Source organism: Mytilus edulis, chromosome 2 (assembly GCF_963676685.1).
Source record: "Mytilus edulis chromosome 2, xbMytEdul2.2, whole genome shotgun sequence".
In the NCBI taxonomy this organism is placed as follows: Eukaryota; Metazoa; Mollusca; class Bivalvia; order Mytilida; family Mytilidae; genus Mytilus; species Mytilus edulis.
Window position 1 is genome coordinate 62,795,440 of NC_092345.1, and position 18,736 is coordinate 62,814,175.

Sequence of the window (18,736 nt, forward strand, 5' to 3'; positions counted from 1 at the left end):
TGACAAAAAACATGGTGCCAATTTTACGTGACGGCAACTATACAAAATATACCAATCTATAGAAAGTAATACCTGATCTGAACACCAATACCATATGGAGTTAATTGACAGTCCAATAACTCCAGCCCAAGGTATGTCTGCATCTTTGTCTCTCCACAAGTTCATATAGTCCTTCCTAGGATATCCACATGTTGTGTTTGGTATGGTCTGATTAGCAATGGCATTGGGATATTTTTCCACCATTCCACTTAATCCACCAACTTTGGCAAAGGCTGTAATATAAAATAGAAATCAGATATAAAGTTCAATTTTTATTTATTGTGTTGTACATGACAGTAAATCCTTAATCAGGATGTTAGTTTTTCATTTGAACTGTTTTATATTAGTTATTTTCTGGCCTTTTACTAAGCTTACTATGCTGTATTGGTTTTGCTTTTGGTTGAAGGCTGTACAATGACCTATAGTAGTTAACTTCTATGTCAATTGGTCACTGGTGGAGATTATTATCTCATTGTCCATTAGTTTACATTTGGGTGAAAAGCAAGGACTCCTGCTAATTCCAAAGACCATCTGATGTGACACTAGTAATGTGGCTGGGGGTCATTTGCATATATGTTGTAAGTTACAGAGCATTCATATATGATTGAAGAATTTTATGTCAAACATTTATTTTTTTTGGTAATTTTGATGTAGAGCATTTAATTCTAACTACTGTGGATTCATTTATTTTCGTGGGTACCAATTTTCGTGGTTTGAGGAAAACTTGCATATTCGTGGATATTTAATTTCGTGGTTTTGACAAAGTATGCATATGTTCCTTTAGAAAATTTGCAATTCGTTGAATATTTAAATTCGTGGTTTCCCGGTACCCACGAAATCCACGAAAATTGGTATCCAACGAATAATAATGAATCCACAGTATTATATTTTTCACATTCAACACTCCTGTCAAGCAATTAACCCATTAAGGGGCCCCTTTTCCCTTTACTGCTTTGCATATACGAAACTACAGTGTAACATCACTGTGCAAGCGGTAAATACTGCATTTCAAAATAAAAGATACTTTATTACAGATGTATTTTTAAAAAAATAAACTTTTTAGCATTATATATATTGTTAAACAGTTTTTATTAACCAAAGTGTAATTATGTACGTTTTACATATGATTCTTAGAAAAAAAATGTATTTTAAGAATATTTGGTTCTATTTTTGTGTCCAAGTTAGGAACTGTCCAAAAAACAAAATGTGCTTAGAATTTATTTCGAGAATAAGAAGACAATAACATGTATGGCATCATACATATAACATTTATTAGAATAAATTATCATTCAATATGTTGTAAGATGATTGCAGCCGTTCATCTTTCTTCTGGGGTTTCCCTACTGATCTTTACTATCGACGTTATTTGACTTTGTAATTTGGCATTTTGGATATTAGCCTACTCCACTTAATTGCATAATTTTATCTGACAAACAGGCTATGCAAATGAACGGAATCAACTGTACTATACTTACCCAAAATCATCAATGCTATAGCTCCTAAAATCATTAGAATTGCCTGAACAAAATCTGTCCAGATAACTGCTGTTAATCCACCTGAAAGTTACAAGAAATATCATATTAATTTTACATTTTCTTGTGTAGAATTCATTTATCCTTAAGGGAACATACTTTTCATTTTTGTAATAAATAAACCAATTATTATAATTTTCAGTCATTAGCTAGCATATCTATTAGTATTTTTCTATTACTATTATTTAAAAAGACTTGTCAGTTACTAGTACAATATACAATAATCCTGGTATTTGTGATGAGTTATTATACAGAAATTATTAATGAAAATTTGCAGACTGCCTTTTACTTCAATTTTAAGAAATTGCTTGTCCAAAGGGAAGAATTCTCACAATCATCTTAGTTCTATGTGCAATTAGTTTTGCAAAGGGGAGACAACCTATGAAGTAACAGATGACTAATTTTTTGTCTACTGTTTTATCAAAAATGAAATTATCTTTTTTTTCACTAAAGGATAAAATTCAATGGCTCAAAGCAAACATTTTGTACCCACAATAGTAAAAATGTTGATTTCAATTTAATATTTAGTGCTGGTTGACACCTTTTTTTTTCATTAAAATGAAAGCATATTTCTATTTTATATTATCATTCAAACATCTCATGATCTAAGGTATTTACTTTTTAAATATTATCTATTGGTATTTTCCATAGTTCTTTCATGGTTTGTCTCTTGCATTATTAGTTACCCTAGCAAACTTGATACTGTATTTTAGGTATCAACAGAAAATATATTTTTGAACTGTTACCTGCAATAGTGAAGATGGCTGCAATAGCTAACAACAATGTTATAGATGCATATATATCCCACTTTAGAGACTGTTCAATGAATATAGCCCCAGCATACAGATCTGCCTATGAAATAATTGTAAAACTAATATAATGATATTTACTAGGAAAGATACGCATTTTTCAGTAGATTAATTAAAATAAATAGAATCCAAGTAAACAAATAACTTTTTAAAATGATTGAAGCAATTTTTGATGTAGCATAGATTTCTGGCTATAAAATAGTTATATAAATTAAAGATGAAGCATGCAAGTCTGTCTATAAAATAATACATGGAGAAAATCAAATAAATCTAAACCACTAACAATTAGACTCCAAGGTGCCTGTATCACACACCTATTTAAATATTGAAACATAGCAATGAGAATATTTGAAATAGTTTCAACCAAAAATGCAAACAAATGTGTTAATATCATACTTCAAGGGAAATAACTCATAAAAAAAGTCAACATTTTCAAGTATGTTGACTGACTTGCATTTGTTCTGCTGATAATTTTCTTTGTTACACTTTCTCTCCATCTTCTATAGTTTTTGCAAAAAAAAACAAAAATGGTTAAAAATTGTCATTTAAGGGCAATAACTCATGTAAAAAATAAACTAACAATATTTCGATCATGTTGCCTTAATAATTCATCTTGCCTTGCTGGTAAATTTGTTCTTTATAGTTTCTCACTAACTACTACAGTGTGCACAATAAACACAAAAGTGGGTAAATATCCTCATTCACAAGTGGTACAAAAACTCTATTTTGGAGTTGACTGTTTCAGCCATGGTGGCTTATTTGTAGGTCTTGTCCTGTTGATAGATTTTAACAATCTATAGTTTCTCTATTATACTTGTATATATTATTAAATTAAACTACACTTGGTGAACCAACGCCTGTGTGAATCATTTTGATAGAGCATATTTGTCATCACTTTTTACTAACATCCTTTAAATTTATAGAGACTATTTACAAACTTTTTAGAAACTATATTTTTGTTTCAGTCATTTTGGATTTGCTCTAATGGTCAATGTGAGCTAAAAGGGTTGAGTTTAAAGATGATAAAACCACTTACTGAAATCTTGGTGAAGATGTACACAAACAATGACAAGATAGCCAGATAAATCTGAATTCTCTTTCCACCAAATCTCATCTTCATGTATTCTGGCATTGTAAACACCTAAAATACATGATAGTTGAAAAGCTATTTCATAGTAATTCATGTTTTAGTGTGAGTGTTAACAAATAGCACATGTATGACTCTTTACAAGGAACTTAACCAAGAAATAATATTACTGGTACAGCATATTTCCATTTTTAAGTTCAATTGAAATGTTCCGTGTGAGAGTAGAGTGTCTATGTTAAGTTATTCAATGAGAACCAAAGTAACAATTTTCAAATATCATAATGGTATGGTTTTTGTTCATTGTTGAAGTCTGTACAGTGCCTTATAGTTGTTTTCATTCACATACTATTGTCTCATTGAAAATTGTGCAATGTCTAATATTTTGCATAAAAGAAACTTATCTGAAATAAATTGTTTGCATTTGCTTTTTTTTTGGAGATGGTCTGCTTAGTGTCAATGACAAATAAATGGAGAAAGTGTCCCTGGGACACAGATGATGCCCCCCTTGCATATAACGTTATAAAAGGATATAGCTGAAGAGCAGTAAATGTAAGGTCATCCAAATTCAAATTTAATCTAAGTTTTGTGGAAATGAGCATTTTGTATGAGTTTCATAACATTTGAGTGAAGCAAACTTAAGTGAGAGAACTGAAATGAAAAATTCAGCATTTTTTTCCCCATTTGTAAAGGGCATTATGCATACTCTAGAACAGTATAAGTGATACCACCAAGTTCAACCTTGATCTTTGTTTTATGGTAATAAGCATTGAATAGAAGTTTCTTAACAATTGTTTGAGCATCTTAAGTAAGAGAACAGAAACTAATTTAGCAAGGTATGTACAGAAGTATGAATAGACAAGGGTAATACAAATCGCAAAAAAAAAAATAAAAAAAATATCCCAAGATCTTTTACCAATAGATATTTTAAACAATTGAAATACACAATGAAATACATATTTGTGAATCTTTCTTAATATATTATCAATTTAGGAATATAATAGAAGCAATAAAACAATTCTTACCCCTGAAGAAATATATACTGGCAGAAACAGGTATCCCAATATCAGCAAAATATACATGGCCTAAAAAATGTATGTATTACCATATATCAAATTAAATACATCATCCAATATACTTTTCCTGAAATTAGAACTAACTATCACATTTTACTTGTTTTTTTTTTGTTTTTTTCTGTTGAGAATGTGCTATCTTTTTTTGTAATAGAAAGTGTTGTGCACTGCACAAAACTTTAAATTCATTAAAATACAGAATAATCATGGAATTTATTAAAAATTTCTAGCACAAGAAATTGAGCAAATTCCATAATTTAAAATAATTCCAAGTTGAAATAATAGTCTGTTCAATACTTATTTTTGAAGAGTGCATGTTGCTCTATTTCATTTTTTTGTGTCAGATTGACATGAACACCTTACATTAAATCTATAGACCAATTTTTTACTAATGAATGGTGAAATAATTGTAAGACAGGAGCCTTATTGTGCTGTTTCACAGATTATATTAGCAGAAGAGGAGTAACACAGATCAGTCATTAGAGTAAAATATAAAGTGTTTTAAAGATATGAGTCCATTTAATGTCCATGCTCAAACACATACTTACATTTATTTCATACAGTCCAACAGAGATACCTGATGCAGCACCGGATCCTGCCAGGCCAACAAAGTGGATACTTCCTATATTACTAGCAAACAATGATGATCCAACCTAAAATGCACAAAAAAATATACAGTCAAACCTGCTGTAATAGTCACTCTTCTTAATTTTAACATGTTTAAGGGAGACCGATCTTCTCAGGTCATCCTCTTCCTGTACTGCTGTAAAACTACTTATAGATTAGACTGTTGGTTTTACACTAATCAATTTTGAGGATCTTTATAGCTTGCTGTTTGGTGTGAACCAATGCTCCATGTTGAAAGCCCTACTTTGACCTATAATGGTATTAACATATACAAATTGTGACTTGGATTGAGAGTTGTATCATTGGCACTCATATAACATTAGATCTTTTTGCATTTTCAACCTGAGGTCCTCAATTTAAAGGTCAATGTATTATCAATTTAGTTTTTTATCCCTATAAGGTGATCTTTATATAATGGTTTGACTGTTTTTCTCATCACTTGGCGTCCGTCGTCTTCGTTGTCCATCGTCGTCCGTCGTCGTTAACTTTTACAAAGATCTTCTCCTCTGAAATTGCTGGGCCAAATTTAACCAAACATGGCCAAAATCATTATTAGGGTATCTAGTTTAATAATTGTGTCCGGTGACCCGCCCAACCTACCAAGATGGCCGCCATGGCTAAAAATTGAACATAGGGGTAAAATGCAGTTTTTGGCTTATAACACAAAACCCAAAGCATTTAGAGCAAATCTGACATTGGGTAAAATTGTTTATCAGGTTAAGATTTATCTGCCCTGAAATTTTGAGATGAATCGGACAACTCGTTGATAGGTTGCTGCCCTTGAATTAGTAATTTTAAGGAAATTTTGCTGTTTTTGGTTATTATCTTGAATATTATTATAGATAGAGATAAACTGTAAACAGCAAAAATGTTGAGCAAAGTAAGATCTACAAATAAGTCAACAGGACCAAAATGGTCTGTTGACCCCTCTAGGAGTTATTACCCTTTATAGTCAATTTTTAACCATTTTTTGTAAAATCTTGGTTATCGTTTACAAAAATCTTCTCCTCTGAAACTACTGGGCCAAATTAAACCATACTTGGCCACAATCATCATTGGGGTATCTAGTTTAAAAATTGTGTCCGGTGACCCGCCCAACCAACCAAGATGGCCGCCATGGCTAAAAATTGAACATAGGGGTAAAATGCAGTTTTTAGCTTATAACTCAAAACCCAAAGCATTTAGAGCAAATCTGACATTGGGTAAAATTGTTTATCAGGTTAAGATTTATCTGCCCTGAAATTTTGAGATGAATCGGACAACCTGTTGATAGGTTGCTGCCCTTGAATTAGTAATTTTAAGGAAATTTTGCTGTTTTTGGTTATTATCTTGAATATTATTATGGATAGAGATAAACTGTAAACAGCAAAAATGTTGAGCAAAGTAAGATCTACAAATAAGTCAACAGGACCAAAATGGTCTGTTGACCCCTCTAGGAGTTATTACCCTTTAGAGTCAATTTTTAACCATTTTTCGTAAATCTTAGTTATCGTTTACAAAAATCTTCTCCTCTGAAACTACTGGGCCAAATTAAACCAAACTTGGCCACAATCATCATTGGGGTATCGTGTTTAAAAATTGTGTCCGGTGACCCGGCCGACCACAATGATGGCTGCCATGGCTAAACATAGAACATAGGGGTAAAATGCAGTTTTTGGCTTATAACTCAAAAACCAAAGCATTTAGAGCATATCTGACAGGGTGTGAATTTGTTTATTAGGTCAAGATCTATCTGCTCTAAAATTTTCAGATGAATTGGACATCTGGTTGTTAGATTGCTGCCCCCCCCCCCCCCCCCCCCCCCCAATTGGTAATTTTTAAAGAAATTTTGCCATTTTTGGTTATCATCTTGAATACTATTATAGATAGAGATAAACTGTAAACAGCAATAATGTTCAGCAAAGTAAGATATACAAATAAATCAACATGATCAAGATGGTCAGTTGACCCCTTTAAGGGAGTTATTGTCCTTTATAGTCAATTTTTAACAATTTTCATTAATTTGGTTAATTTTTGTAAATTTTTACAAAATAATTTCCACGGTTACTAATGGGCAAAGTTCATTATAGATAGAGATAATTGTAAGTAGCAAGAACGTTCAGTAAAGTAAGAACTTCAAACACATCACCATTACCAAAGCACAATTTTGTCATGAATCGATCTGTGTCCTTTGTTTAATATACACATAGACCAAGGTGAGCGACACAGGCTCTTAAGAGCCTCGAGTTTTCTCTTTATAATAATTCTGTGTTAATTTATAATATACCTAGTCTGGTCAGACATTAACCTAATTTTTCTAATAAGACTATTGCCTCAAGTACCAGACTATACATTGTAATAGTTTATTACTAAGAATATCGTATAAGAATGCTGGATGTTCCTTATCTTCTGGTGTAGGATATTAATAAAAGAACCCTAGAAACCCAAGACGAAGATATTCAAGGGGGATCGGATTCAATGCAATTGGAACAAAGAGACAATGCATATATCTTTATGATTAAGAGAATATGTTCTCAACTGTTTTTGGTTCAAGGATTTGTATAGTCTTATATATAATATCCAAATCCTTGTTTGGATTAAATGTAAATAGTTAAAAATTTTGTTGAAAGTCTTAAGTGTAAATATCAAGGTATGAAATGAATGAATGAAAGATATTTAATATAATCAATGATCCATGAAAATGAGGTCAAATTTAAGTGTTGCTGACAGAATGACCAATGAACCATAAATAAGACAAAGTCTGATGAAACCTGCCAGACAGAATGTAAACCTTATTGATTCAGCTCAAAATATAGAACTTTGTTCTGACTAAGGCAGTGATCTCACTTGATAATCACCTTAACCTTATGTCTCTACTTTAATAACCAAGAAAAACCAACATATTTACAGTACTAATCTAGGGTGTTCTTGATGTTACACATAACTTGATCTAAATACTGGATAAAGACAATAATGATATATGACAGGAAAAAAACAAATTCATGACATTACATAATTATCAAAGGTACATAAACAAAATGAATAACACTTATTGTAGTGTTCTGCATGTTGATAATCCTAATGTTCATGTAATGCAGATGTCTTTAACCTACATTTATGATATTATTTTGATTTCAAGGTAACTTTTAAACTAGAGGCTCTTAAGAGCCTGTGTCACTCACCTTGCTCTATGTGCATACATATACTATACAAAGGACACAGATGGATTTATGACAAAATTGTGTTTTGATGATGGTGATGTGTTTGTAGATTTTACTTTACTGAACATTCTTGCTACCTACAATTTTCTCTATCTATAATAAACTTGGCCCTTTAGTTACACAAAGGAAAATATTTTGTAACTAGAGGCTTTCAAGAGCCTGTGTCGCTCACCTTGGTCTATGTGCATATTAAACAATGGACACAGATAAATTCATGACATAATTGTGTTTTGGTGATGGTGATGTGTTTGTAGATCTTACTTTACTGAACATTCTTGTTGCTACAATTATCTCAATCTATAATGAACTTGGCCCAGTAATTACAGTGGAAAATATTTTCTAAAAATTTACAAAAATTTATGAAAAATGCTAAAAATTAACTATAAAGGGCAATAACTCCTTAAGGGGTCAATTGACTATTTTGGACATGAAAAACTTATTTGTAAATCTTGTTTTGCTGAACATTATTGCTGTTTACAGTTTATCTCTATCTATAATAATATTCAAGATAATAACAAAAAACGGCAAAATTTCCTTACAATTACCAACTCAGGGCAGTAACCGATCCATGTGCAAATATCAGGACAAATAGATCTGACCTGATAGACAATTTAACTCATGTCAGATTTTCTCTAAATGCTTCGGCTTTTGAGTTATAAGCCAAAAACTGCATTTTACCCCTATGTTCTATTTTTAGCCATGGCAGCCATCTTGGTTGGTTGGCCGGGTCACGCCACACATTTTTTAAACTAAATGCCCCAAGGATGATTGTGGTCAAGCTTGGATTAATTTGACCCAGTAGTTTCAGAGGATAAGATTTTTGTAAAAGATTTCTAAGATTTACGAAAAACGGTTAAAAATTGACTATAAAGGTCAATAACTCCTATAGGGGTCAACTGACCACTTTGGTCATGTTGACTTATTTGTAAATCTAACTTTGCTGAACATTATTGCTGTTTACAGTTTATCTCTATCTATAATAATATTCAAGATAATAACCAAAAACAGCAAAAAATCCCTAAAATTACCAATTCAGGGGCAGCAACCCAACAACGGGTTGTCGGATTCATCTGAAAATTTGAGGGCAGAAAGATCTTGACCTGATAAACAATTTTACCCATGTCAGATTTGCTCTAAATGCTTTGGGTTTTGAGTTATAAGCCAAAAACTGCATTTTACCCCTATGTTCTATTTTTAGCCATGGCGGCCATCTTGGTTGGTTGGCCGGGTCACGCCACACATTTTTTAAACTAGATACCCCAATGATGATTGTGGCCAAGTTTGGTTTAATTTGGCCCAGTAGTTTCAGAGGAGAAGATTTTTTAAAAGTTAACGACGACGGACGACGACGACGGACGCCAAGTGATGGGAAAAGCTCACTTGGCCCTTCGGGCCAGGTGAGCTAAAAAGGAGTAGGTCAGGTAAGGGCCGGTTTTGGCCTCAAATTTCAAGTTCATCTGACGAAAGATTTTGGACACTTTTCAAACACTAAAATGTCTATTTCAATAGATTCAATTATTTTTCGTGAAAGATTTTAACTGATTCACTCATTAAAAACACTCCAATTCAAGCTTAAATATGATAAATCTATCAAACATGCCTAAACATGGCACTTTTTAAATGGGTTTTGTCAAAAATGAAAGTGGCCGCATCCGTGTTCATCCTCGACCTTTATATATGTTATGTGTATTATCATTAAACACAACTTACATTTCAATATCAAGAATGAACACGAATGCGGCCACTTTCATTTATGACGGAAACCGTCTCAAATTTAACTAAAATCCTGAAATTGTGAATATTTCAGTAATTTAGCATGACTTAATGATGCAAGTATCCAATATATGTGCATTGTAATGCCAAAAACAGCCCATATTTTTGTAGCAGAGGCATTATACCTTCCAAAAAATAACTAAAGGTATACATTTAAACAATTTTGAATTACTGCTATATTTTGCGGCCAAAAAGGGGTCTTACTGAACCTACTCCTTTACAAAAATTTATAAAATTAATGAAAATTGTTAAAAATTGACTATAAAGGGCAATAACTCTTTGAGGGGGTCAACTGACCATTTAGGTCATGTTGACTTATTTGTAGATTTTACTTTGCTGAACATTATTGCTGTTGACAGTTTATCTCTATCTATACTAACATACCTGTCAACCTGTGACGATGAAAATGCAGGTCATGACCTGCATTGAAGAATCAAATCTCAGGTCATAACGCGTACGAACTTTTTCGAGCTGAATTATAGTATTTATGGTACATTTTCTTATAATGTATATCAAAGATACCAAAACAGCATTGCATGTTCACTTGGTTAAGTCATTTTAAATCTTATTTATTATTATTTCATTACACTTTCAAAGATTTTTATAAACTTGTGTATCACAGTCTTATGTCCTTTACCATTGTCATCATCTAAAATTCATTTTTCAAATGCATTTTTAAAATGAGTCTACTAGCCTTTAAACATTCCATGTAGAGGTATTACATGCATGAACATTCATCTCTCGAGGGTAAAGGAAATTAGGCTATGATAAAATATAGTAATACAGTTAAAGGAAGTATAAATGTAAAAAATAATTTTCAACTTTTTTTTAAAAATTGTATAAAGGTATAAAAATAATGAAAAGTTATTTTTCAATATGTGTTTGAATTTTATATTATTATGATTTAATCTTTTTCACCCATAAAACGTAAATATAAGGAATAATTGTGAATGGTGACAAATAAGGGGAAGTAACTCTTAGTTGAAATATCTTTGTAAAACAACAGGGCACTTTATTTACGACCTAAAGCTAAGGTAATTGGTGTTAATCAACTGTGTGTTTGACACCAAAGCTGTCAAGTGAAGCCATGCACTTAATGGGTCACTTAATTTGACAGTTTACATAGCTAGATGAACTGCATGTTCATGGAAGAATTACGAATTTGCCGGTATTTCAAAGGAATATTACTTATGTCATGAAAATCAATCTCAAGGCTAAGAAATACGGGTGAAATCGGGTCATTTTCGGAATTTCCGGGTTATTTCAATGACCCGGCGGGTGATCCGGGTGATCCCTCATAATTGTGAAAATCTCGGGTCACACCCGCAGAATCCGGGTCAGTTGACAGGTATGTACTAATATTCAAGATAATAACCAAAAACAGCAAAATTTCTTTAAAAATTACCAATTGTGGGGCAGCAACCCAACAACCCATTTTCCGATTCATCTGAAAATTTCAGGGCAGATAGAAATTGACCTGATGAACAATTTACATCTGTTAGATTTGCTCTAAATGCTTTGGTTTCAGAGTTATAAGCCAAAATCTACATTTTACCCCTATGTTCTATTTTTAGCCATGGCGGTCATTTTGGTTGGTTGGCCGGGTCCCTTGACACATCTTTTAAATTAGATACTCCAATGATGATTGTGGCTAAGTTTGGTAAAATTTGGTCTGGTAGTTTCAGAGGAGAAGATTTTTGTAAAAGCTAACAGATGACATAGGACGACGACGACGGACGATGGATGAAAGTGATGAGAAAAGCTCACTTCGCGCCAGGTGAGCTAAAAAAGGATGCACTAAAGATACATCTGAATTCCCAACCCTTGTTTCCATTGAAAATAAATAAGTTAAATGAAACATAATGAAATGATACAATTCCTGAAAAGCAGTATCTTAACACTAAGTTACTCCAAGTTAAAAGAAAAAAAATATTTTTAGACCAGGAATAACTATAACTAGAGGCTCTTAAGAGCCTGTGTTGCTCACCTTGGTCTATGTGCATATTCAACAAAAGACACAGATGGATTAATGACAAAATTGTGTTTTGGTGATGGTGATGTGTTTGTAGATCTTACTTTACTGAACATTCTTGCTACTTACAATTATCTTCATCTTTAATGAACTTGGCCCATTAGTTACAGAAGAAAATATTTTGTTAAAAATTTACAAAAATTTACAAAATTTATGAAAATTGTTTAAAGTTGACTGTAGAGGGCTGTAACTCCTTAAGAGGTCAACTGACAATTTTTGTCATGTTGATTTATTTGTAGATCTTACTTTGCTGAACATTATTGCTGTTTACAGTTTATCTCTATCTACAATAATATTCAAGATAATAACCAAAAACAGCAAAATTTCGTTAAAAATTACCAATTCAGGGGCAGCAACCCAACAACCAGTTGTCTGATTCGTCTGAAAATTTCAGGTCAGATAGATCTTAACTTGATGAACAATTAAACCCCTCTAAATGCTTCGGTTTCAGAGTTATAAGCCAAAATCTACATTTTACCCCCTATGTTCTTTTTTTAAGCCATGGCGACCATCTTGGTTGGTTGGGCAGGTCACGCCACACATTTTTTAACATAGATACCCCAATGATGATTGTGGCCAAGTATGGTTAAATTTGGCACAGTAGTATCCGAGGAGAAGATTTTTGTAAAAGATTACAAAAATTTACGAAAAATTGGTAAAAAATGACTATAAAGGGTAATAACTCCTGAAGAGGTAAACTGACCATTTTGGTCATGATGACTTATTTGTAGATCTTACTTTGCTGATCATTATTGCTGTTTACAGTTTATCTCTATCTATAATAATATTCAAGATATTAACCAACCAGATGCTCCGCAGGGCGCAGCTTTATACAACCGCAGAGGTTGAACCCTGAACGGTTGGGGCAAGTATGGAAACAACATTCAAGCTGGATTCAGCTCTAAATTTGGACTGTGATTAAATAATTAACACAGCATAGGTTTTTGACACAGAATGAATGTGGTCTAATGAACTTAAAATATTTTTTTTTTGCCTTTGAGCAATTCACTATGCTGTTGAATATTAATCCTCTCAAAAAAATGTTTGAAGAAATTTTCTTTTTAATTATGAAATCTGAAATGAGAAATATTTAACACCCCCCCCCCCCCCCCCCCCCATTTTTTTCACATCCCCCTTTCCATTTTTCCAAAACTGATCTCAATTCAAATTTCTAATTTCTTGCTATTGCACAATACTGTGCAACAATAACTACTAATTTAAATACATCATAAAATATTGAAATGTAAAATAAAGTGCTTGTTATCACTGAATGGTAAAGATTGCTTTAATTTATCAGTTGGTAGTAAAAGTGTATATTGTATATTGTATAAAACAATGATTTAAGTTGATTCAACTACTATTCTGGACAAAGAAAGATAACTCCAATTGAAAATTTCTTGCTATTGCACAATATTGTGCAATTAGATATTTCTTGCTATTGTGCAATACTCAATATTTGCTATTGCACAATACTGTGCAATTGAAGATTTCTTGCTATTGCACAATACTGTGCAATTGAAAATTTCTTGCTATTGCACAATACTGTGCAAATGAAGATTTCTTGCTATTGCTGAATACTGTGCAATTATAAATTTCTTGCTATTGCTGAATACTGTGCAATTATAAATTTCTTGCTATTGCACAATACTTAATATAATAATTTTGGATCCTGAATTGAACCAACTTGAAAACTGAGCCCATAATCAAAAATCTAAGTACATTTTTAGATTCAGCATATAAAAAAAGCCCAAGAATTCAATTTTTGTTAAAAATCAAACTTAGATTAATTTTGGACTCTTTGGACTTTAATGTAGATCAATTTCAAAACGGGACCAAAAATTAAGAATCTACATACACAGTTAGAGTCGGCATATCAAAGAACCCCAATTATTCAAATTTTGATGAAATCAAACAAAGTTCAATTTTGGACCCTTTGGGCCCCTTATTCCTAAACTGTAGGGACCAAAACTCCCAAAATCAAACCCAACCTTCCTTTTATGGTCATAAACCTTGTGTTTAAATTTCATTGATTTCTATGTACTTATACTAAAGTTATTGTGTGAAAACCAAGAATAATGCTTATTTGGGCCCTTTTTCGGCCCCTAATTCCAAAACTGTTGGAACCAAAACTCCCAAAATCAATCTCAACCTTCCTTTTGTGGTCATAAACCTTGTGTCAAAATTTCATAGATTTCTATTTACTTAAACTAAAGTTATAGTGCGAAAACCAAAAAAATGCTTATTTGGGCCCTTTTTGGCTCTTAATTCCTAAAATGTTGGGACCAAAACTCCCAAAATCATTCCCAACCTTCCTTTTGTGGTCATAAACCTTGTGTTAAAATTTCATAGATTTCTATTCACGTTTACTAAAGTTAGAGTGAGAAAACTAAAAGTATTCGGACGACGACGACGACGCCAACATGATACCAATTTTCAATTTTTGCGGTCGTATAAAAACTGCAAAATTTCCTTAAAATTGCCAATTCAGGGACAGCAACTCAAAAACCGATTGTCCAATTTGTCTGAAAATTTCAAGGCAGCTAGATCTTGACTTGATAAACTAATAAACCTCAAGTCAGATTTGCTCTAAATGCTTTGGTTTCAGAGTTATAAGCCAAAATCTACATTTTACCCCTATGTTTTATTTTTAGCCATGGCTGCCATCTTGGTTGGTTGCCCGGGTCACGCCACACATATTTTAAACTACATACCCCAATGATGATTGTGGCTAAGTTTGATTAAATTTGGCCAAGTAGTTTCAGAGGAGAAGATTTTTGTAAAAGATTACAAAAATTTACGAAAAATTGGTAAAAAATGACTATAAAGGGCAATAACTCCTTAAGAGGTCAACTGACCATTTTGGTCATGTTGACTTATCTGTAGATCTTACTTTGCTGATCATTATTACTGTTTACAGTTTATCTCTATCTATAATAATATTCAAGATATTAACCAAAAACTGCAAAATTTCCTTAAAATTGCCAATTCAGGGACAGCAACCCAAAAACCGATTGTTCAATTTGTCTGAAAATTTCAGGGCAGCTAGATCTTGACTTGATAAACAAATTAACCCCCATGTCAGTTTTGCTCTCAATACTTTGGTTTCAGAGTTATAAGCCAAAATCTACATTTTACCCCTATGTTCTATTAGACTAACGCCTAGTGATGAGAAAAGCTCACTTGGCCTTTTAGGCCAGGTGAGCTAATAATAGAAATAGCAGGGGCATAAAAATGGTAAAATTTGTCGTTTAAGTTCAATATCTCCAAATAACGAGTAGTCCGACTATTTCAACAATGTTGAGTTATTTGTACATCTTGTCTTACTGATCATTTTTACTATTTCAAACTTTTTCTTTATCTAATTTATTTTCAAGATTATAGAATATTATCTCAATATTATAAACAATTCTTCCTCGTCAGATTTTCTCTGGCATATTACCCATTTGTACTGGTTTTTACCATATTGGTCATGCTAAAATTGAGAATGGAAATGGGGAATGTGTCAAAGAGACAACAACCCGACCATAGAACAGACAACAGCAGAAGGTCACCAACAGGTCTTCAATGCAGCGAGAAATTCCCGCAGCCGGAGGGGTCCTTCAGCTGGCCCCTAAACAAATATATATACTAGTTCAGTGATAATGAACACCATACTAAACTCCAAATTGTACACAAGAAACTAAAATTAAAAATAATACAAGACTAACAAAGGCCAGAGGCTCCTGACTTGGGACAGGTGCAAAAATGCGGCAGGGTTAAACATGTTTATGAGATCTCAACCCTCCCCCTATACTTCTAGCCAATGTAGAAAAGTAAACACTAACAATAAGCACATTAAAATTCAGTTCAAGAAAAGTCCGAGTCTGATGCTAGTTGACAGGCTTGGTCATCAGACAATTTGTTTTTAAAAACTACATACCCAAATGATTGGCCCTTGGTTGGTTAAAGTTGTCTCAGTAGTTTGGGAGAAGTTACCTGACAACAACACATGCTAAATTGCTAAGTGCTAAAGCTAAAGCTTACTTGGCCCTTGGGTCAGGCAAGATCAATCTAGAAGCTCTAAAGAGCCAGTTTTGCTCACCTTGGTCTATTTGCATATTTAACAAAGGACCAAATATTGTAGATGAATTCATGACAAATATCTGTTTTATTAACCTTATCTTCCTGATCATTTATTTAGTCTGTTAATTTTCTCTCTATCTTCTTTAATTTTTTGCTCTGCTCAAAATATTAAACACAGTAAAATAATCCTTGGTTAAGGATAATCACTTCTATAAAGTGTGACAGTTTACTAAATATATAGGCAAAATTTTACTTCTTAGTAGATCTTAGCCTTGCTGATCATTTTTGTGATTTAAAGTGTCTAGTTAGCTATTAAATTTTTTATCTTACAAGGCAATGAGAAAACAAAATGGTGAAAACCACAATAACTCAATAACCAAGTTGTAGGAAAATTTTCTCCATATTGTTTTTATTGTAGATATATCTTGCTGATCATTTTGTTTATCTAAGTTTATATATATTTATTATAATATTTAAGATATAAAGCAATGGAATAAAATTTGTAAAAATCTTCATAAAAGTGCAATAACTCTATAAGGAATTGACTAACACTTTAAACAATGAAGACTTTCTATTTGAATGGATTGTCTTGCTGATCATCTTTGATTAAAGTTTCTGTCTATCTATTTTAGATTTTTTAAAGATAATAGGTAAAAACAAAGAATAAAAAACAGTCAAATTTGTCATTCAGGGGCAATAACTCCTATAAAAAGTCAAATGATAGTTTTGACATACATGAACATTTTGTAGAGATTAACAAACTGAATATTTCTATCAGTGTCAGATTTTCTGTTTGTATAATGGTTTCCAAAATAATACGACAAAACTTGCATTTTATTCTAATGTTCCATATTTAGCCATGTCGGCCATCTTGGTTGGCAGGTAAAGTCATTGAACACAATTTTAAACTAGATACCCCATTGATGATTGTGGACAAGTTTGGTTTAACTTGGCCAGTAGTTTCAGAGGAGACGACATTTGTAAAGTTATCATACAATGATGGACAACTGAAGGACAACAGACTGCAGACCCCAGTGATGAGAAAAGCTCACTTTGCCAAAGGTCAAACTCGCAAAATTTCCATAAAAATGGTCAAACCAAAATGCTGTTATAAAATAATAAACTTCACATGATGGCAAATAATCTTACCAAGTTTAAGAAGTTTTCTCATCTGGGTGGATCAAGTTCACCTTATGTTTTAATTTCAGACCCACAACTTCCAGAAAATGAAATTAATAGACTGACAGACTGACTGACATAATTTTCAAAAGTGCAGGATATTCTGTCTCAACAACTATGAAAGAAATGCTTAATGAGGTGAAGACAGAAGGTCAAACATAAAACTTATTACCAAAAAAAACATCTTTAAAAAAAGTGTAACACTCATTTGATTGACACAAATTTTCTTATTTATACAGGTAGTTACTATTACTGTTATGTACAGTATCCCACTCAAATAACTAAATCCTACACTATTTATGTATTACTACCTTTTTATATAGCAACAAATTCTTGTATAGGATACTTTAAGCCATTAGTAAATTTGCAATCTAATTAAAATACAGATCCTGTTTATAAGCATCAGTATATTAATCAGATTATTAGTGAACTTCATTTCAACTTTGAGAAACAACAAAACTTTTCATGCTTGTCCCTTCATGCATGTAAAGCTACATTTCAATTTTAAGAACTCATTTGACCAAATGTCACACTTTAAGATTCAAAATGTCTGTACTGACATACAGTTATAATAACATTATACATGTACTAAAAATGTACATTGAAAAATAAATGAAACAAAACCCTTAAAATATTCAAATGACATTTCAAGGGCAACATCTACCAAACTGATAGACATATATTTCTAAGTATTCAGGTATGATAGAACTTGTTGTGCTGACCATTCTAAGTATTCAGGTATGATAGAACTTGTTGTGCTGACCATTCTAAGTATTCAGGTATGATAGAACTTGTTGTGCTGACCATTCTAAGTATTCAGGTATGATAGAACTTGTTGTGCTGACCATTCTAAGTATTCAGGTATGATAGAACTTGTTGTGCTGACCATTCTAAGTATTCAGGTATGATAGAACTTGTTGTGCTGACCATTCTAAGTATTCAGGTATGATAGAACTTGTTGTGCTGACCATTTTTGGAGTTTAGTACATTTTTAACCTAGGCAGGTGTTACCTATGAAAGGGGATGAAGTCTGTGTGAATTATTTTTGAAATTCAAGCATTTTAACTACAGAATCTAGTATTTACAAAAAAAACGAAATACAGAAATGTTTCCGAAGTTGGTCCTGTTGTTCAAGGTATATCTTTTTTTTTAACTATAGTTACCAAATTACCAATATGAAATTCATATTTCTTCCAGCTAAAAAGTAGCCACCTGCACTGCCTCTGTTCTTCCTGGAGGACTGAAATTGTAAAATAAACTCATTTGAAACTAGAAAAAAATTTAAATCTTACCTGTATATATTTCTAAATGGCTTATTATGCATTA

The 18,736-nt window shown here is 32.3% G+C and overlaps 2 protein-coding genes across 3 annotated transcripts in view; one reads left to right on the forward strand and one right to left on the reverse strand.

The window, feature by feature from the left end:
- The window catches only part of LOC139512619 (nose resistant to fluoxetine protein 6-like), a 499,632-nt gene that overhangs the window by 468,574 nt on the left and 12,322 nt on the right, over positions 1-18,736 (forward strand). The window lies entirely within an intron of this gene.
- Positions 1-18,736, reverse strand: part of LOC139512620 (sodium/glucose cotransporter 4-like) — a 43,428-nt gene that overhangs the window by 18,494 nt on the left and 6,198 nt on the right. The window contains exons 2-8 of one of the 2 annotated variants that reach the window (XM_071300365.1): positions 18,582-18,650; positions 5,086-5,190; positions 4,490-4,549; positions 3,417-3,521; positions 2,318-2,423; positions 1,515-1,595; positions 73-272 (exon numbers count right to left, since the gene is read on the reverse strand). In XM_071300365.1, coding sequence (XP_071156466.1) covers positions 73-272; positions 1,515-1,595; positions 2,318-2,423; positions 3,417-3,521; positions 4,490-4,549; positions 5,086-5,190; positions 18,582-18,650 — 726 coding nt within the window. Of the gene's footprint in view, positions 1-72; positions 273-1,514; positions 1,596-2,317; positions 2,424-3,416; positions 3,522-4,489; positions 4,550-5,085; positions 5,191-18,573; positions 18,651-18,736 lie in introns of both variants that reach the window. The other variant, XM_071300366.1, reaches the window with a different exon arrangement.